At 38.9% G+C, this 14910-nt stretch overlaps 1 protein-coding gene across 1 annotated transcript in view; it reads right to left on the bottom strand.

The window, feature by feature from the left end:
* FREM2 (FRAS1 related extracellular matrix 2) overlaps nt 1–14910 on the bottom strand; it is a 122955-nt gene that overhangs the window by 6705 nt on the left and 101340 nt on the right. Inside the window, exons 17-22 of the mRNA XM_009085633.4 lie at nt 8389–8581; nt 6202–6306; nt 4945–5072; nt 4721–4855; nt 1165–1291; nt 779–966 (exon numbers count right to left, since the gene is read on the bottom strand). Of these exons, the coding sequence (XP_009083881.3) occupies nt 779–966; nt 1165–1291; nt 4721–4855; nt 4945–5072; nt 6202–6306; nt 8389–8581 (876 nt within the window). The remainder of the gene's footprint in view (nt 1–778; nt 967–1164; nt 1292–4720; nt 4856–4944; nt 5073–6201; nt 6307–8388; nt 8582–14910) is intronic.

The following is a 14910-nucleotide window of genomic DNA, read 5'->3' as shown; positions in this document are numbered from 1 at the left end:
TAGGGAAATACTACTGCAAGAGAAAATACATGAGAAGGAGTTGTGTTCCCATGTGACTTCCACTAACTTCTATATAATCTCTTGCCTTTCTGGAATAATTGGGGAAAACACTAGAGAACAACCATAGCTACACTTCTTAAATATAAAAGACACATAAATGTGGTCTGAAACAAAAGTAAGGAGTCTATTTCCCAGTCCAAAGAAGCTACATTTCATTTCATTATCACACAGTCACATAAATTTGTTTAGATTATTATATAATAATCTTAAAGAACTCTAAAAGTTAGGCATCAGGTCTGTAGGTCCTGGGGGTTACTCTACAGTCATGTTCAGGAAGGAAATTAGATTATCCAAGCCAACTTTAAAGATATTTCTCTTTCCCTGTGGACTACAGAGGCAACCTGGATGACTAATTTTGCAGTATACACTAGATTTTGGGTGGCTATACATGAAACAAATAACAACCCCTCAATTGCATGTCTCCTGAAATTCCCTCTATGGTCCATGGATACAGACAATGCAGAGAAAAAGCCTATTTTGGGATTCTAACTTAGGTGAAACTCTTACTGAAGGTAGTTCCCAGAAAGAAAAAGAATAGAATCAGGAGGGAAAAGGCAAGATACTGCCTCCATAAGTTAATGTTAACCTGGAGCTCAAGTCAAAAATTTGTTGCTGTTGAGAACATTTTAAAAAACAGTTGGGTTTTGGATAAAAGACAAGTTGGAAAAAAAAACCCCAAAAACATATCTCTGCATTCTCACAGAATGAGAGCACTTACCACAATCTTAAACCTGTACAGAAGGGATGGAGAATCAGCAAGGCACCCGTATTCAGTGTTGGATGGATTGTATTTGGGTACATATCCATCAGCTCCTGTGCACAGGAAAACCTTCTCGATGCTACAGTAGAAGGAGTCACCCAAATTCTGCACTGGATCCACCATCACCCGACCATATATGATATCACCTGTAAACAGTGCACACAGTTCACATCTGCTTAGACTGAGCATTTAGCACAGCTCTGAGGCTGAGCAAATAAAGCTTTGTCAAGAAGCTGAGCTAATAAAGACATGTCAAGAAGCACACACCCTTACTCCTAGACAGCAACAGGACCCTGATAGAGTGGAACACAAATTAAATGTGCATGATCTATGCACAATTATACCTTCTGAGAAAGCAACGTCACTTTCTTGCCCAAAGCCCATTGAGCCATCAGACAGCCACAGCGTCTTTTTGGAGAGGAGGAACATCTGGGTGTTCAAGCTGAACTCAGCAGCCACTGGGTCACTGACCTAAAACCACAAAAGCATAAGGCTCTTTAACAAGACTTTTTAATGAAAAAAACGTAGCATGATCTTAAACTCTTAAAACAAAGCACGATCTTCTCCCAATGTACATTACATACCAGTTCTGCACATCTACATGCAAAATTACAGTTTAATAAAAAGATATCCTGGTACTAGACATATTTTATATGCAAACAACCTTTGGATTATCTGCCTCTGTGATATTTTATAATATTCTAGGTTAGTCTCTTCGCACCACATTTTTCCAAATCCCAGCTAAGGAGGTGGTCTAGGGCAACTTATGTGTGGGGGTAACATGAGGAAAACTTTTCCCCAAAAAACTTGTCTCTGACTCATCACAGCCTGTTTTCTCTATCCCATTTTCATTCTTTCACACAAGTCTTGCCTCTGCTTCTGATCCTCTGTCAATATTTGAAAGCACACATTGATGAAGATTTATTTGCAAGTATCAGTTATTCTAATGTGCTGCAGGACATATCAGATCATGCATGTGAAAATGCACCAAACCATATGAGCATCTTTTTATGATAGTATTTATCTTTAGATATTTGACACACATATCTATGGTTCTTCCTTGGTTACATGAAAAGGATAAAATTAATCAATACTATCAGCAGCAGTTTTTCATGGGACCATAAAACAACAAAGAAGGCTGTATTGGTTTTGAGGCATGACAAAGGCAAACTATAAAGTGACATGGCATAATAAAATGGAAATTATACTGTGAATAGAAGAACTGGGGGAGCCTAAAATTCAAAAGCATGCAAGTACCTGAGGAAATAATGTGGAAGACACATATAGCCAAAAAAAAAAAAAAAGAAAAGAAAAAATAACAAGAGGACACTAAACAAATTAAAAAAAGCTAACATACATATGTATATATATGTATATATATGTATAAGTGTGTGGACAGGAAGGAAAGAAAATGAAGAAAACATTCTTTCTGGCTCATGGATAAGGGTTCATTTCACAACAGAGTCCCAAAATGATCAAAGCAACAGGATCTGGCAAGAAGAATGTACAGCTCAAACCTTTTTATAAATGGAGTGCTACTCTTTAGAAAAAGGAGCCCTAGCATCCCAGCCTTTACAAAGAGGAAAAAAAAAAAGATAAACAATTCCATTCCCTTGGAATGCTTCTTTCCAAATGCCTGAAAGACAGGCCACTGGGTTGTAGTTCCACAAATACTTGTTTAGTACAACTGTTTTCCAGCTGTGTTATTTAGGACAGTAGTTTAGATGCAATTACTTTTATGGGCATTTAAGACATTTTATATGAGAGTTCTTAGAAAACAATCTGAGAGGATCTTCTGGGTGAGAAGAGTAACTGTCAATTTATTCTGCCTATTTGCCATGTCCATCAACTCTGCATATGGATGATGTGGGGACACTGCAGATCACCCATGAGATCAAAGCCCAAGTAATACTCAGTACCTCAAGGAACAGAGCACCCTTGAGATTGGTCCATCCCAGGGCAACAAGTATCCTGAGTATGGAAGGGCTTCTGTCAGGAAATAGTGATACACATCGAAAGAAAGGAGATGCGGAAAGAATTGAGATAAAGCAAAGCTTGGAGGTTGAATATTGTTCTTTTTCAGGGAATTTCAGAGTGAGATGGTGTTAATACAATCCTCACTAGAGTTCCAGACTACCTGCTTGACTCCTCAGGGGCCATGGAGAGCGGAAAAAGGAGATATGCAGGTGATACATGTCCGAAAAGGAAATGTGGAACCAGTGGGGAAACACCAAATAAATTTTCTGCTTGAGTCTTAAAATGGTTCCTCACTTGTGACCAGTGAAAACAATTATGAAGGAAATTAGAAGAAAAAGTTCCCAAGGAAATGAATAGCCTCACATTTAAAAGCCCAAGAAGGTAATTCAGTATGGGAGATGGATCATTAGACTAAGAATTGGGCGACACAACTCTTGTCCTGCCTCATCATTTTATCATGAGACTTGGCAGTCAAAAGTAATTTTGGTCCATACATACACTCGTTGATTTCAGGGAGTCACAGAGTGGTTTGGGTTGGAGGGCACATTTAAAGATCATGTCACCCAACCTCTTTGCCATGGGCATGGACACCTTCCACTAGACCAGGTTGCTCAGGGCTCCATCCCACCTGGCCTTGACACTGTCAGGGATGAGGCATTCACAGCTTCTCTGGGTAACCTGTGACAGTGTCTCACTGCCCTCATTGTAAAAAGTGTCTTCTTTTCATCCAATCTAAAGACACGCTCTTTCAGTTGCCCCTTACCCTGTCACTGCAGCCCTTGGTTAAAACTCTTGCTAAGAATTGCTTTAGAGTCCCTAGAAGTAGATTAGAAGTGCCAGACAAAGGCTGAAGTGCTGAACCAGTATAAATTCCCCTCACCCATTCCATTCAAGCCTCTCCAAAATGCTGAAATGTGGCTAACTCTGAGAAGGCAGGTTTCACATCAGATCATGTATCATCTCTCTTCCTTGCCAGGACTTAATGCCCTCTCAGGAATCATCTGCTCTCCCACAGGTGGCATAATGCCAAATGAAAGCATAAAGACTGCATACATTCCCTTGTGTACTCTGGCTAAGTCAACAGAAAAGTAATTGTGTACCCCTGACTGATATGGATTTATTCTGTAAGATGATTTAATAGCATAATCTATACTATTAATGAGCATGATACCACAGACACACTGTTCCAGTATTGGATGTACTGGCTTCAAATAACAGAAATTATTTAACTTCCTCCTTACACATCCCAAGGTCACACTAGCCCTTTTGATAGCCTGGAAAGCTGGCAGTTTATGTTCTCTTAACTATCCAACATGACCTCAGTTTTTTTTTTTTTAAACCAACTTTTTCTACAGAAGAATCCACTTCTCCATAATTTTTTCCCAGCTGCAGAGCTTTACAGCTGGACTATGTGAAAGGTATGCTGTTTGCCTGTTACCATATGTTTCCATATGATCCATATTGCTATGGCTCAGATTTGTTTTGGTCACTTTTGTGAGTTTTAATCCTAAGCAGTGTTGCCTCCCTACACTTCCCTCTACAGTCAGTGAGAGAGGTTCTAACTTAGGACGGAATGAATCTTCCTCTGGAGGTTCTTCTTTTAATACCTGACACCTAACTCTGATTTTGTGTCAGATGAAAACCTTCTGATAATAGTTCTATATTTTCCGAATTACCTGATAAAACTGTTTACTACCAAAGTTAACAGACAAAAAAAGAATTTCTAAATGTTACTATTGCATCACAGTAACTTTCCCCTGAACCAATGGTTATTTACCAGGAGAGGAGTATGTGCTCTCCCACCAATTTAGGAATGTTTTCTTTATTAGCAAGAAATTCAGTTTCTAGCACTATTGCTACAAGACCAACAAATGGGAATCAAATTAGAAAGGAAATATGACAAAGGTGTCATTGGAAGGGTACCTGCTGGAATCGGATGTCCAGGTCAAAAGTGATGGGCTCTCTGGGATTGCAGATCACGGGCAGGCTGTACTCCTGATGTGGGGCAGTGGTGCAGGCTATCAGCTTCACTGTGTACGTTCCAGAATAGTCTCGAACCTGGACACAGAGAGAGAGGGAGCTGTGCCACCAGCATCCCAACTGAGAGGCTGGGGCAGCAGAGGACGAGGTGAGGGCCGAGGTTTTACCGCGAAGTCGGAAAGGAAGCTCCACTGCTGGACCGGCAGGTTGTAGGTTGGCTCGCTTCGGACGAGGCTGAGGCTGAAAGTGAGGCCCGGGTGGTCAGCTGACATAACCATGGAAGTTAGAGATGAAGCTAGAGACATGCCAAAGAGACAGATTTGTCACCTGTAGTGCTTCATTGCAAACCCTCAGAGCCTGAAAAACATTCTCAATGACTCATAAACCATAATGCCATAGCTGATGGTAATACCTTCACAGGGCACTGGGTTTTATTAACTGAAACTAAAATAAATTACAGTCAGCTCAGCTGGACCTCCTTGATTCCTATTCAAGTGTCTATTCAGCCATTGCTTTTGTACACAATGAGAGACCTGTACGAAGAATAAATTTAAGAGACAGTCAAAACAGTGAGAGTGGAATGGCAGAGACCTGTAATCTCTTCTATTTTAAACTTGTCTCTGCCTATAGGCAAAACCAAACATATTAGAGGACAGCTGAGAAAAAGTAGAAGCACCATGAAGGAGTTATATGGGTTAAAAACACCTGAGTTAAACTAGAAGAGATTTACTGGTTTTTTTCTCTTCTCATTGTTTTCAGCAGATTTAATTTAGTTAGATATTCTTTTCCATGGCTGGCATTCATGCTCAGATTTATATCTGTAGACCAAATCTTACACCTGTAATTATTCTGAATAAAGGTAGTGGGGTTTAAACAGATTAAACTGCAGGAACAGGTCCTCAGCAATGACTAATTGGATGTCAGTGAGAATGTCATATTAATAGAATCATACAATGCCCACACAAGACTTTTTCTTGCTCTCTGAGAAAGGTCTAAATATCCTAGAAAAGCTTTAAGTTAGAAAAGAAATTTTAATGCCTAGTTCCTAGGGCAATGTAAGTAAATAGCAATTATAACTATGGGGTTAAAAACATATATCTATAGATCCCCAATGGATACAATGGCCTAGATCTTCATCCTTCATAAATCAGGCTCTTGATCAAGTAGAACTATTTGCCTTCCATCAGATTAATGAATATTTCAACAAGTTTGACAACCTGAATACAGTCATCAATGAAAAGTAAGAAATCTCAAGCAGAGGAAAAATCTGTATCTGAATAGTATAGTTTCCAAAAAAAAAAAAAACAAAACAACCCCAAAATCAATCAGCTATCAGGAGCAGAAATAGGAAAAAAAAAATAGTATCAGATTTGGGGAGGCTGTCTATATTTCTGTAGTGCTGCTAAAGGGTGGTTTACACTTACCAGGATGGGACATAACAAACAGACCATGAAACCGGGCTTCAGTCTTGAAGTTGACAACCAAGCGTCCCTCTTCACTGATGCGCATGCTGGTCGGGAACAGGGAACCTGCCAGCAGAAAACAATTAACAACTGTGCTCCACTGGCAGGGGACAAAGAAATCACACTCCTGTGAAACACCAGACCCACTCTTTCATCTACCCTTGCCATGTCACGTGTTTGGCGGGGACCTGCTGGTACTTTTTGGGTTGACTCCAGATTCTTCCCAAACAAAAACTTAGACAGTCAAGCTTTGAGATTTTGGGATATGATGCAGCTTCCAAAGCTTATACAGGGAACTTTCCTGCAAAGCCGTGCTTTTACATGTTACCATGGACCCAAACAGCTGGTCTAGTATGCTCAGGAAAATCCACACAGCAGTTTGTGCTTGGGTTCAGGCAGCATGGTCAGCTGCCAGTGGGATCTGCAGAATGAAGTCTTTTACTTTCACCAAGTATTTAATCTGTGAAACTCCTTCTGACAGGCTTTGCATTGCTGGCAATTTTTGGCATGAATTTAGCACAATACAGGCTAAATCTTGTAATTTCAGATTACAAGATCTTGTACCCAGAAGTGGTTTACTTCCGTAGCTTGCAGCCAAGACCCTTTTCTTCTGGAGTTCTGCAAAGCTTTAGAGTTCAGGCATTTCCTCCAATGCTCCCTTACAAACAGCCAGGGATGTATAACCATTCTGCTTGCCAGGAAAAAGAAGGAAACAGGAATGTCCCCCCATGAATGTGCTGGAAATTGAACACACCAGTGTGAATGTATACCACCTGTAGAAAAGCATCTGTACCAACCATATTTCTTGGTACAATAGAAATAACTATATGTTCATGCATTAGAGCTTTAGAAGACCTTGACTTCTTTACAGTTTATGTAGCACAATTATATGAATTGAGAGGTATGGAAAGAAACTGGAAACTAGTTAACCTCTCCTTGCCCAGAAAAAAAAACTGCTGAAAAAATACTACCCAAGTAACCCTGGGATATGTTGAGGGTTGTTTTGTACTGGTAGTTTTCAAAGGGAACTGAAAATGTTTGGCACCTCCAAAACACCTCTTCTTAAACAGAGAAATAAAAAAATTAAAGATGGGAAATGGTGGCACAGATGCACCACGTAACTGCTGAGACAGATGATTAGATCTGGTTGTTATTTGGTGACTAGCACATCCCATGATCTGTGGCGTGTGGTTTATTCTTTGGGCATGGCACGACATGTGCTTCATTCTTCATGCACTGCAGATTCCCCTCGCTGCTCCTCATTTCCTGCTCTTACATAAGGACAGAAATGGCAGAGCAATGATTTCTGTAGCTCACATACAGAGTGAGCAGAAGCAAAAAAAGTGACTTTAGGTTCCCAGGAGTCCTGAAATTGTGTATGTACATAATTACAGCTGGTACCTGTATTCTACCTTAGGCTGAGAAAGATGGGAAACACCTGAAGCATAATGCTGGGAAATTTTAAGTAAATTTGCATCAAAAGAATAATGCAGCACACAGGTGTAACTATATATTTTAATCTTGCACATACATCTGTATGTCACTATTTGTAAAAAGTAATTTAACTTTTTAAAAGATAAATTCTGCAATGATAGATTTTTTACTTGCTGACTAGTTATACTCACAAGCATTTACTGACAGTATCTAATGTATTGTAGAATGTCTCAGAGTTTACCACTCACGCGGAGGACAGGCCTCCATTTTATAGTTCTGTTTCTTTTGAATGTTTCATAACATTTTCAAAATATCAAAAGTTTCTGAAATTGGCCATTCATAGCGAGAAAAAAATGGTATCACATTATTTTCATTAAAGTGCAAATATCTTGTATGCTAACAGAATTTGGTTACATAATGTACCCTGAAGTTCTGACTAGATATAAATGTTTTAAATTCTGCACACGTACTTCAAATACAACAATATAATTGTCTTTCTTTGCAGTAAAAGAGCTGATGTCAACTTCACATGATTTTCATAAACATTCCAGCAGATACTTGTGTGTGTAAGGAAACGACAGATTGCAATTGATAATAAATGAAAATTTTAAATTTGTTTTTAGTACTGAAATGATTGAAAAACCATCCCACTGCGTGCAAACTACACTCCCAGTAACAGAGCATGAGCTCTATGCCAAGAAATGCAACACCCACCTTGGAGCTCTGCTTCAGGCGGGCTGCCGATCCCATCCTTCCACAGGATGGCAGTGTCATACACAAAAGTCAGCCGGAGCTCTGACTGCAGGTCGAAATGCTGCCAGCCCCCGACGCCCACTGGAGAGTGGAAAACATAAGAGACGTACAAAGGGACTCTCAGCGTGACATAGGACTGCACTAGGTTGAGAACCTAAAAAAACCAGAATTGTATATTAGGGTTAGTGATCATGAATGGCAGCATTGCAAAATGCTGGAGAAAGGGAAGAGAACTTGAAATAAATACTGTGACCCAATCAAATTCTCTCTTTTTGTAAATTACAGATGAAGTGCAAAACCATGTTTCAGTGGTTTGCAGCTGAGCTTTCATCCCTTCAAGTTTCATCTTTTTAATTCAAACTGATAAAACATAACCCCATCAATTTTGACTCATCTTTTTTGTTCAGTTTTTTTAGTGCATAAACAACACAACTACAAATGAAGGCTTTAGGAATTTTTCAAATATGCTTTTGCATTTGCTCTATGTTTATGCCTTAACCAACTCTTTTGCTTACGTTCTTGTTACTATCAACTAAGAAACTCTTCTGGAAGATGCTGAAATTGCTCGAATATCATTGCAAGACTGAGTACTTGGACCCTACTTAGCCACCTCTGGAACTCTTCCTCTGTGCATGGATAATAGCTAACATGCTGCATGCAAACACAGAAATGATACTGTTCTTCACTGTCTGGAAGAGCTAAAAATAACAAGCAAGCTGATATGGGCTTAAAAATAGAGCCTTTCTTCATACATTGGACCAAGCAATTATGGAGGAATTACATATTCTTACATATATATATATACATATATATATATATATATATATATATATATATATATATATATAATGAAAAAAGACAAGAAGAATAGTGTCATTAAACTGTCTCCTCTTAAGATAGCTCTTACATGATACACAGTTCTAAGCCTGTCTGAAGAGACTTTGTGTGTTTATGTTTGGTTACAAATACTTTGTCACTCACATATCTCTGAATGAAATGTGTAATCCAGATCCTTTTAGACCATTCTGGATTTTCTCAGAAAGTAGGAAAAACATTGAGATCATCTCCCAGTGGGAAACTTTAACAAGTCATAAAAGCTGTTGAATTCTGATTTTATTCCAACAGAAATTCCATATATAAATTTGCACATCTGAACATTTCCCTGATTACCTTACATCATTCTAAGAGTGTTTTGCACAATCAAAATTCCCCAGCATTCAAGGAAGTTTACAAGGAAGCTGGGTGCAACCAGCAGCAAGTCAAGGGGTTGAATGACCATCACCTTATAGCTGCTTTACACTTTGAAATGCCTTACAGCACCTTTACTAATATAATGTGACCACAAACTTACTGCTTGCACTCACTAAACGCTTTGACCTAATCAAGGACTTAATTAAGGTAAATGTTCATAGCTGCGACAGCTCACTTTCATGTGCGACTCTCCTTGATCTGCACTCTGTGCTAACAAAATGTTTTTGACTTATATTGTTTGACTCATTCCAAAATACGTGCTAGCATTTAGATAGTAGTCATTTGGAAACACATAGTGTCACAGAACCAAAGAATTTTAGGGGTGGAAGGAATCTCAGGAGATCATCCAGTCCAGCCCACATGCCACTCAGGGTCACCTAGAGCAGGTTACACAGGAAAATGTCCAGGAGGGTTTTGAATGTCTCCAGAAAGGGAGAATCCATGCCCTCACTGGGCAGCCTGTTCCAGCACTCTGCCACCCTCTTATGTTCTTTCCCATGCTGAGGTGGAACTTTTTTAGTTTATGGCCATTGCTCCTTGTGCTGTCACTGGGCACCACTGAAAAGAGTCTGGCACCACTGAAAAATAAAACACTAACACAGGCTGGTAGATGAGATGCTACAGTTGTAGACTACATTAATGCTTTGTTGGTTTCACATAAACAAAATCAAGAACTTCTATTTGGAACAGAAAAAAAAGTTTTCTCTATATATTAGATGACCAATAAAGTTAGACAAAAATATTATCATTTAGTACTATTTGAGCTGCAAATATTTCTGTGGGAGTATGAGTACCTGCATGAGTATCTGAGCAATTATTTTGGACGATGATTCACTAAATTGTTCCAAATAACAACAAGATATTCTCACTTCCATTAAAAAAATACAGCAATGATGCAGCTCTCGAGTGTCTTATGGTTTGCTTTTGATTCAGGGGAAAACTCAAAAATTTGTAATTTCCTGGACCAGTATCAAGAACTGAATGAATACATTTGATTGTATAAAAAATGTATTACTATTGTAAGGTTATCCCAGACAAGCTGTGTCAGCTTTTCCCTCTGCCTTTTTGTTCTATATCTGGATGCTGTACAGTAAGAATTAGACACTGAAGTCAGAGACCTGAAATTTAGTTTGCTTATAAGGAAGAGACAAAAGTATGTGGAACAGGATTTAATATACACCCATTATTTACTTAAATAGAAGCATACATAATGCTTAATGATAAAGTAGAGGACTGGAATATCAAAGTGAGAATTTAATGACCTTGAGGATTAGAATAATAGCAGGGAGATGAAATCTTATAGCTTAAAGTATAAGGTAATAGAAACCAGTCACAGGGATTTCTGTAGAAATGAAAGACATTCATTAGACACAATAGAGGGGAAAGAAATTTTGTTATGCGAGTTGATCACATCATAACTATGACCTTCCTACCCTCTCCATGTGCTATGATCCTAAGATAAACTGAGGAATGGGGTGGAAATTAGAAGCATGCATGCCATTATACAGAGCACTACTGAGAGCTTATCTGGAACAGCTTTGATCATCCATGCTTGAAAAAGTCTAATTTGCATTGTAGACTGCAGAAAAAGAAATCAACATAATCAGAGGAATGGCAAAACTATCTGATGAGAAGAGTCTAAAGTAGCAGTGTTGTTGAGCCCAGCACAACAAAGGCTGAGAGGGAGCAAGAATGCAGTCTATATCCATCAGGACACTAAGTGCAGAGAAGGGCCACTGATGATGAAAGATAGTGCTGACACGGGAGCAAATGGCTGTAAGAAGGCCATGACAAACACAGCCTAGAAACCAGAAGAGTTTCCAGCCCTCAGTGTGGTGGCACTCTGCAAGAATAGTGAGCCCATGAATTCCTGTTAAGTTTTAGATTAAGTTTACTAGTGTTGGAATGACATTATATAGACTTAAGGCAGAGGCCTGGATAGGGTGATCCCCAAAACTCCTTCTAGCTCAGTACCTTATGACACACCAAACTAAAAAACACCACTCCTCATTACAAAGCTTTTCTTGGCTTTCAATGTACCGTTGACTCTTCATGTGTACTTTACAGAAAGCAATCCACTAACGAGGTTTGTAAGCCACATTTTGGGGGTTTCTTGCCTCCTTTTACTGGGACCGTAGTGTTAGAGACCTCAGCTTATTTGCACTGGTCAAAATCTAGTAGCAGGATCCCTTCTGGGGCAAGTCTGTCAGGAACACTGCTCCTTTGACATATTACCCCTACTCAGGGGAGAAATCTGAAATCTCTCCGTTTCTAGGGCTGTAGAATTTAAAAGGTTCTTCCCTTTTAGCAAAACCTGCAAGAGGTGTCTGGGCAGCAGAGCTGCTTGCCTCAGCCTAGGAATTTATTTGTGTACTCATATGCTTCCATCAGTACTGCTGCCCTTATGTGTGATTCATGGCATGGATGGGGAGGAAGAATTTGTTGCTAAAAGCTCCTTGAGTTTTACACACAAATCCTTCTACAGGCACTCATGGATTTGCAGGTCTGGAGGCAAACCTACAACACTGATAGAGAATTACTGATTCTCTCTAACAATAAATGAAAACCTTTAAGAGCCTCTCATTCCTACAAGGGGGAATCTACCCTTCTGCAGGCAGAACAGAAAAATCTCAAGACACGGTATATGAAAGGATCTTTTTGATATAGTGAAAATAAAATAAAGAGGAAGTCAACTGCAAAGGAAAGCTGAGTCAAAGTGAGCAGACTCTGCCCCACCCCACAACTGAATAGATGGAATGTGTTACACAGATGGAGGAGTTTGACTTCTCCAGCCCTCTTAATAATGCTGTTTAGACCAACATGAGAAAACATTCTTTCCATTGAGTTATCTTTCTTTTCCAGCACTTCATGCAAAGCCTATTGGGAGTAGCCAGCTGTTCATTTTATATCTCAGTGTGACACTGATGAAACCAAAAGGGTGGCTTAGAGCTGTGTAAGTGTAGGATCAGCTTAACTGCTGTGGAGAGACAGGACAGGTGCATTATGTATCCATGCATCCTATGCACAGGAGATTTTACCAGTCACACTGAAAAAAATTACATTCAGTAACATTGATTTGAACAGCAATAAGTGGGTGTGAATTTTAGTCTTCTGATACCAGGAGAGAAATAGAAACTACAGCTACACAATAGATCAGATGGGGAAATTGTGTCTCATACTCCATGACAATGCCAGGTCTGGAGAGCCTGAGAAGGCAGAAGACAAAAATTGTTCCAAGGAGGGAACAGACTCTTACAAACAATATCTAGAAAAATTGAGATAAAAAAATCATCAAACCTCAAAATTCACATGTGTGAGAGAAGAACATGATTTATACATTGATCTAAGAAGTAGAGCTTCATACTTTTTTTGTGTGAGATAAATATCACAGATCATAAGGTCTGGTTTAGAATACTGACAATTTCCATTTAAGACTTAGAAAGTATTAATGGGAGTTTCTATACGTGTTTTTCTTTTCTTCCCCTTTCAGATGCAATCTGTCAAACTTCATTAACGAAAATATACAATTATTTTGAGAATCTGTCACATAACCATATGGAATATGGTTAAAAAAATATTTTCAATAAAGGGTTTGTGGCATGGACTCTGTTCTATATTTATAGCATGCTTTGTTTAGCTGGCTTACATTTCCAGCGTGCACAGCTGGTCAGTGTATCTGTGTGTGTGCACTGATAGTACTGATTAAGTTAGACGTTAGAAACAACACAAGTTTGTGTTTTATTTTGTGTATCTCAATGAAACAGGGTTTACATGAAAAATGTATTTTTATTCTCCAAATTACTCCACGTCTCATTTTCTATTGCATTCACTTGTGATGTCTGTGAATTTGAGTCATGCAAGTTTAACAATGTTATCAATTAACTGTTTACACAATGTCAGTATGGCAAAACTAAGATTTGGCCCTATGAAGACACTCAGACAGGTAGGTCACAGGTGAAATGCAAAGCAGGTTTGTTTAAAGAAGTCTGAATGGAGAAGAGAATGCAATATAGCCTTGAAATGCCAGTCCCTTGAAAAAATGTAACCTCTGACTTTGTTACACAGCTGGTGCATTCACTTTATAGTTTTTTTTTTTCCTTTACAGCTTACCAAATGCACGTTTGCAGCTAGAGAAAAAAATGTTTGTCTTTTAGAGAGGTACCATGTCAAGGGAACATGAGTTACAGAGTTTTCTTAAACTTGACTGGGGTCGCTAAAGTGAATAGAAAAATCTGAAAACAGACATTTTTGTCTGCTTGAATTTTACAACATCTAGTGAGATTTTCAGAATAGGTGAGTTTTCACCTTAGAGTGTGATTTTGGTAAAACCAGTTCCAATAAAGCTGGAAATATACTGTTTCTGTGTAATAAAACCCTCTGCAGGCTGCCTTGTATAAGGTGCAGCAGTACATTAGTGATTTTAAAACCTGTTTGCAGAATTGGATTTTGAAACGCTCAGTGCCATAACATGCATAGCATAAATGTGACCTGAACATATCGGAAGAAAGACATTTTCAGTTTGGGCCAAAAATAACCGGTTTTTGAAGAGAAAAAAGTGAACGGTTCAGCCATACTCAATTACCATAGTTTCAAGGTATAAAGCTATACATTCAAGTCTTTTACTACATGTTCTTCACCTTCTTGCTCCTGTAAAAGACCTGATTAACGAGCTGTTGTTAATAAAATTAGTTTGAATGGTAATTTCCTTGCTTCCCTATTCCAAGTCGGGCAACGGACTGAAACTACAGAAAGCAATATCCATGTATAAATACTTGGCCAGAACCACACAGAAGCCTTCAGATGCCAGACTGCCTGGCTATAGCAAGCAGGTATAACAGCAGGAAATGGGATCAAATGATACTTCACACTCCATGAAATAAGTGTAGGCCAGTACTTCAGTGTACACTTCATTAAAGTACGATCACTTGCTTGATTTTCACTGTCTCATTTTTTCACTTTCTTTCATGAATATCTGTCATTGTTTTAGAACCTGTGTTGGGAGAATGTGAGACGTCTGTAGTACTTGACTCTCACAATGTCCCCATGAAGAAAAACCCAACCTTTGTTAACTACTTGAAAATACTGGAACACTGCCCTCAAATAGGTGAGCTCCCCTTTTTTAAGGCCTATTCATATCCAAATGCAGGCACTGAATTTTAGACTGTGACTGCAGGTTGTCCTAAAAAAAACTGTTAATCATCAAAGCTGACCTTAACAAGTACAGAACTCTAA

The sequence above is a fragment of the Serinus canaria genome, chromosome 1, assembly GCF_022539315.1.
Source record: "Serinus canaria isolate serCan28SL12 chromosome 1, serCan2020, whole genome shotgun sequence".
Classification (NCBI taxonomy): domain Eukaryota; kingdom Metazoa; phylum Chordata; class Aves; order Passeriformes; family Fringillidae; genus Serinus; species Serinus canaria.
The sequence above is the reverse complement of the archived record's forward strand: the minus strand, read 5'-3'. Positions and strand labels throughout refer to the sequence as shown.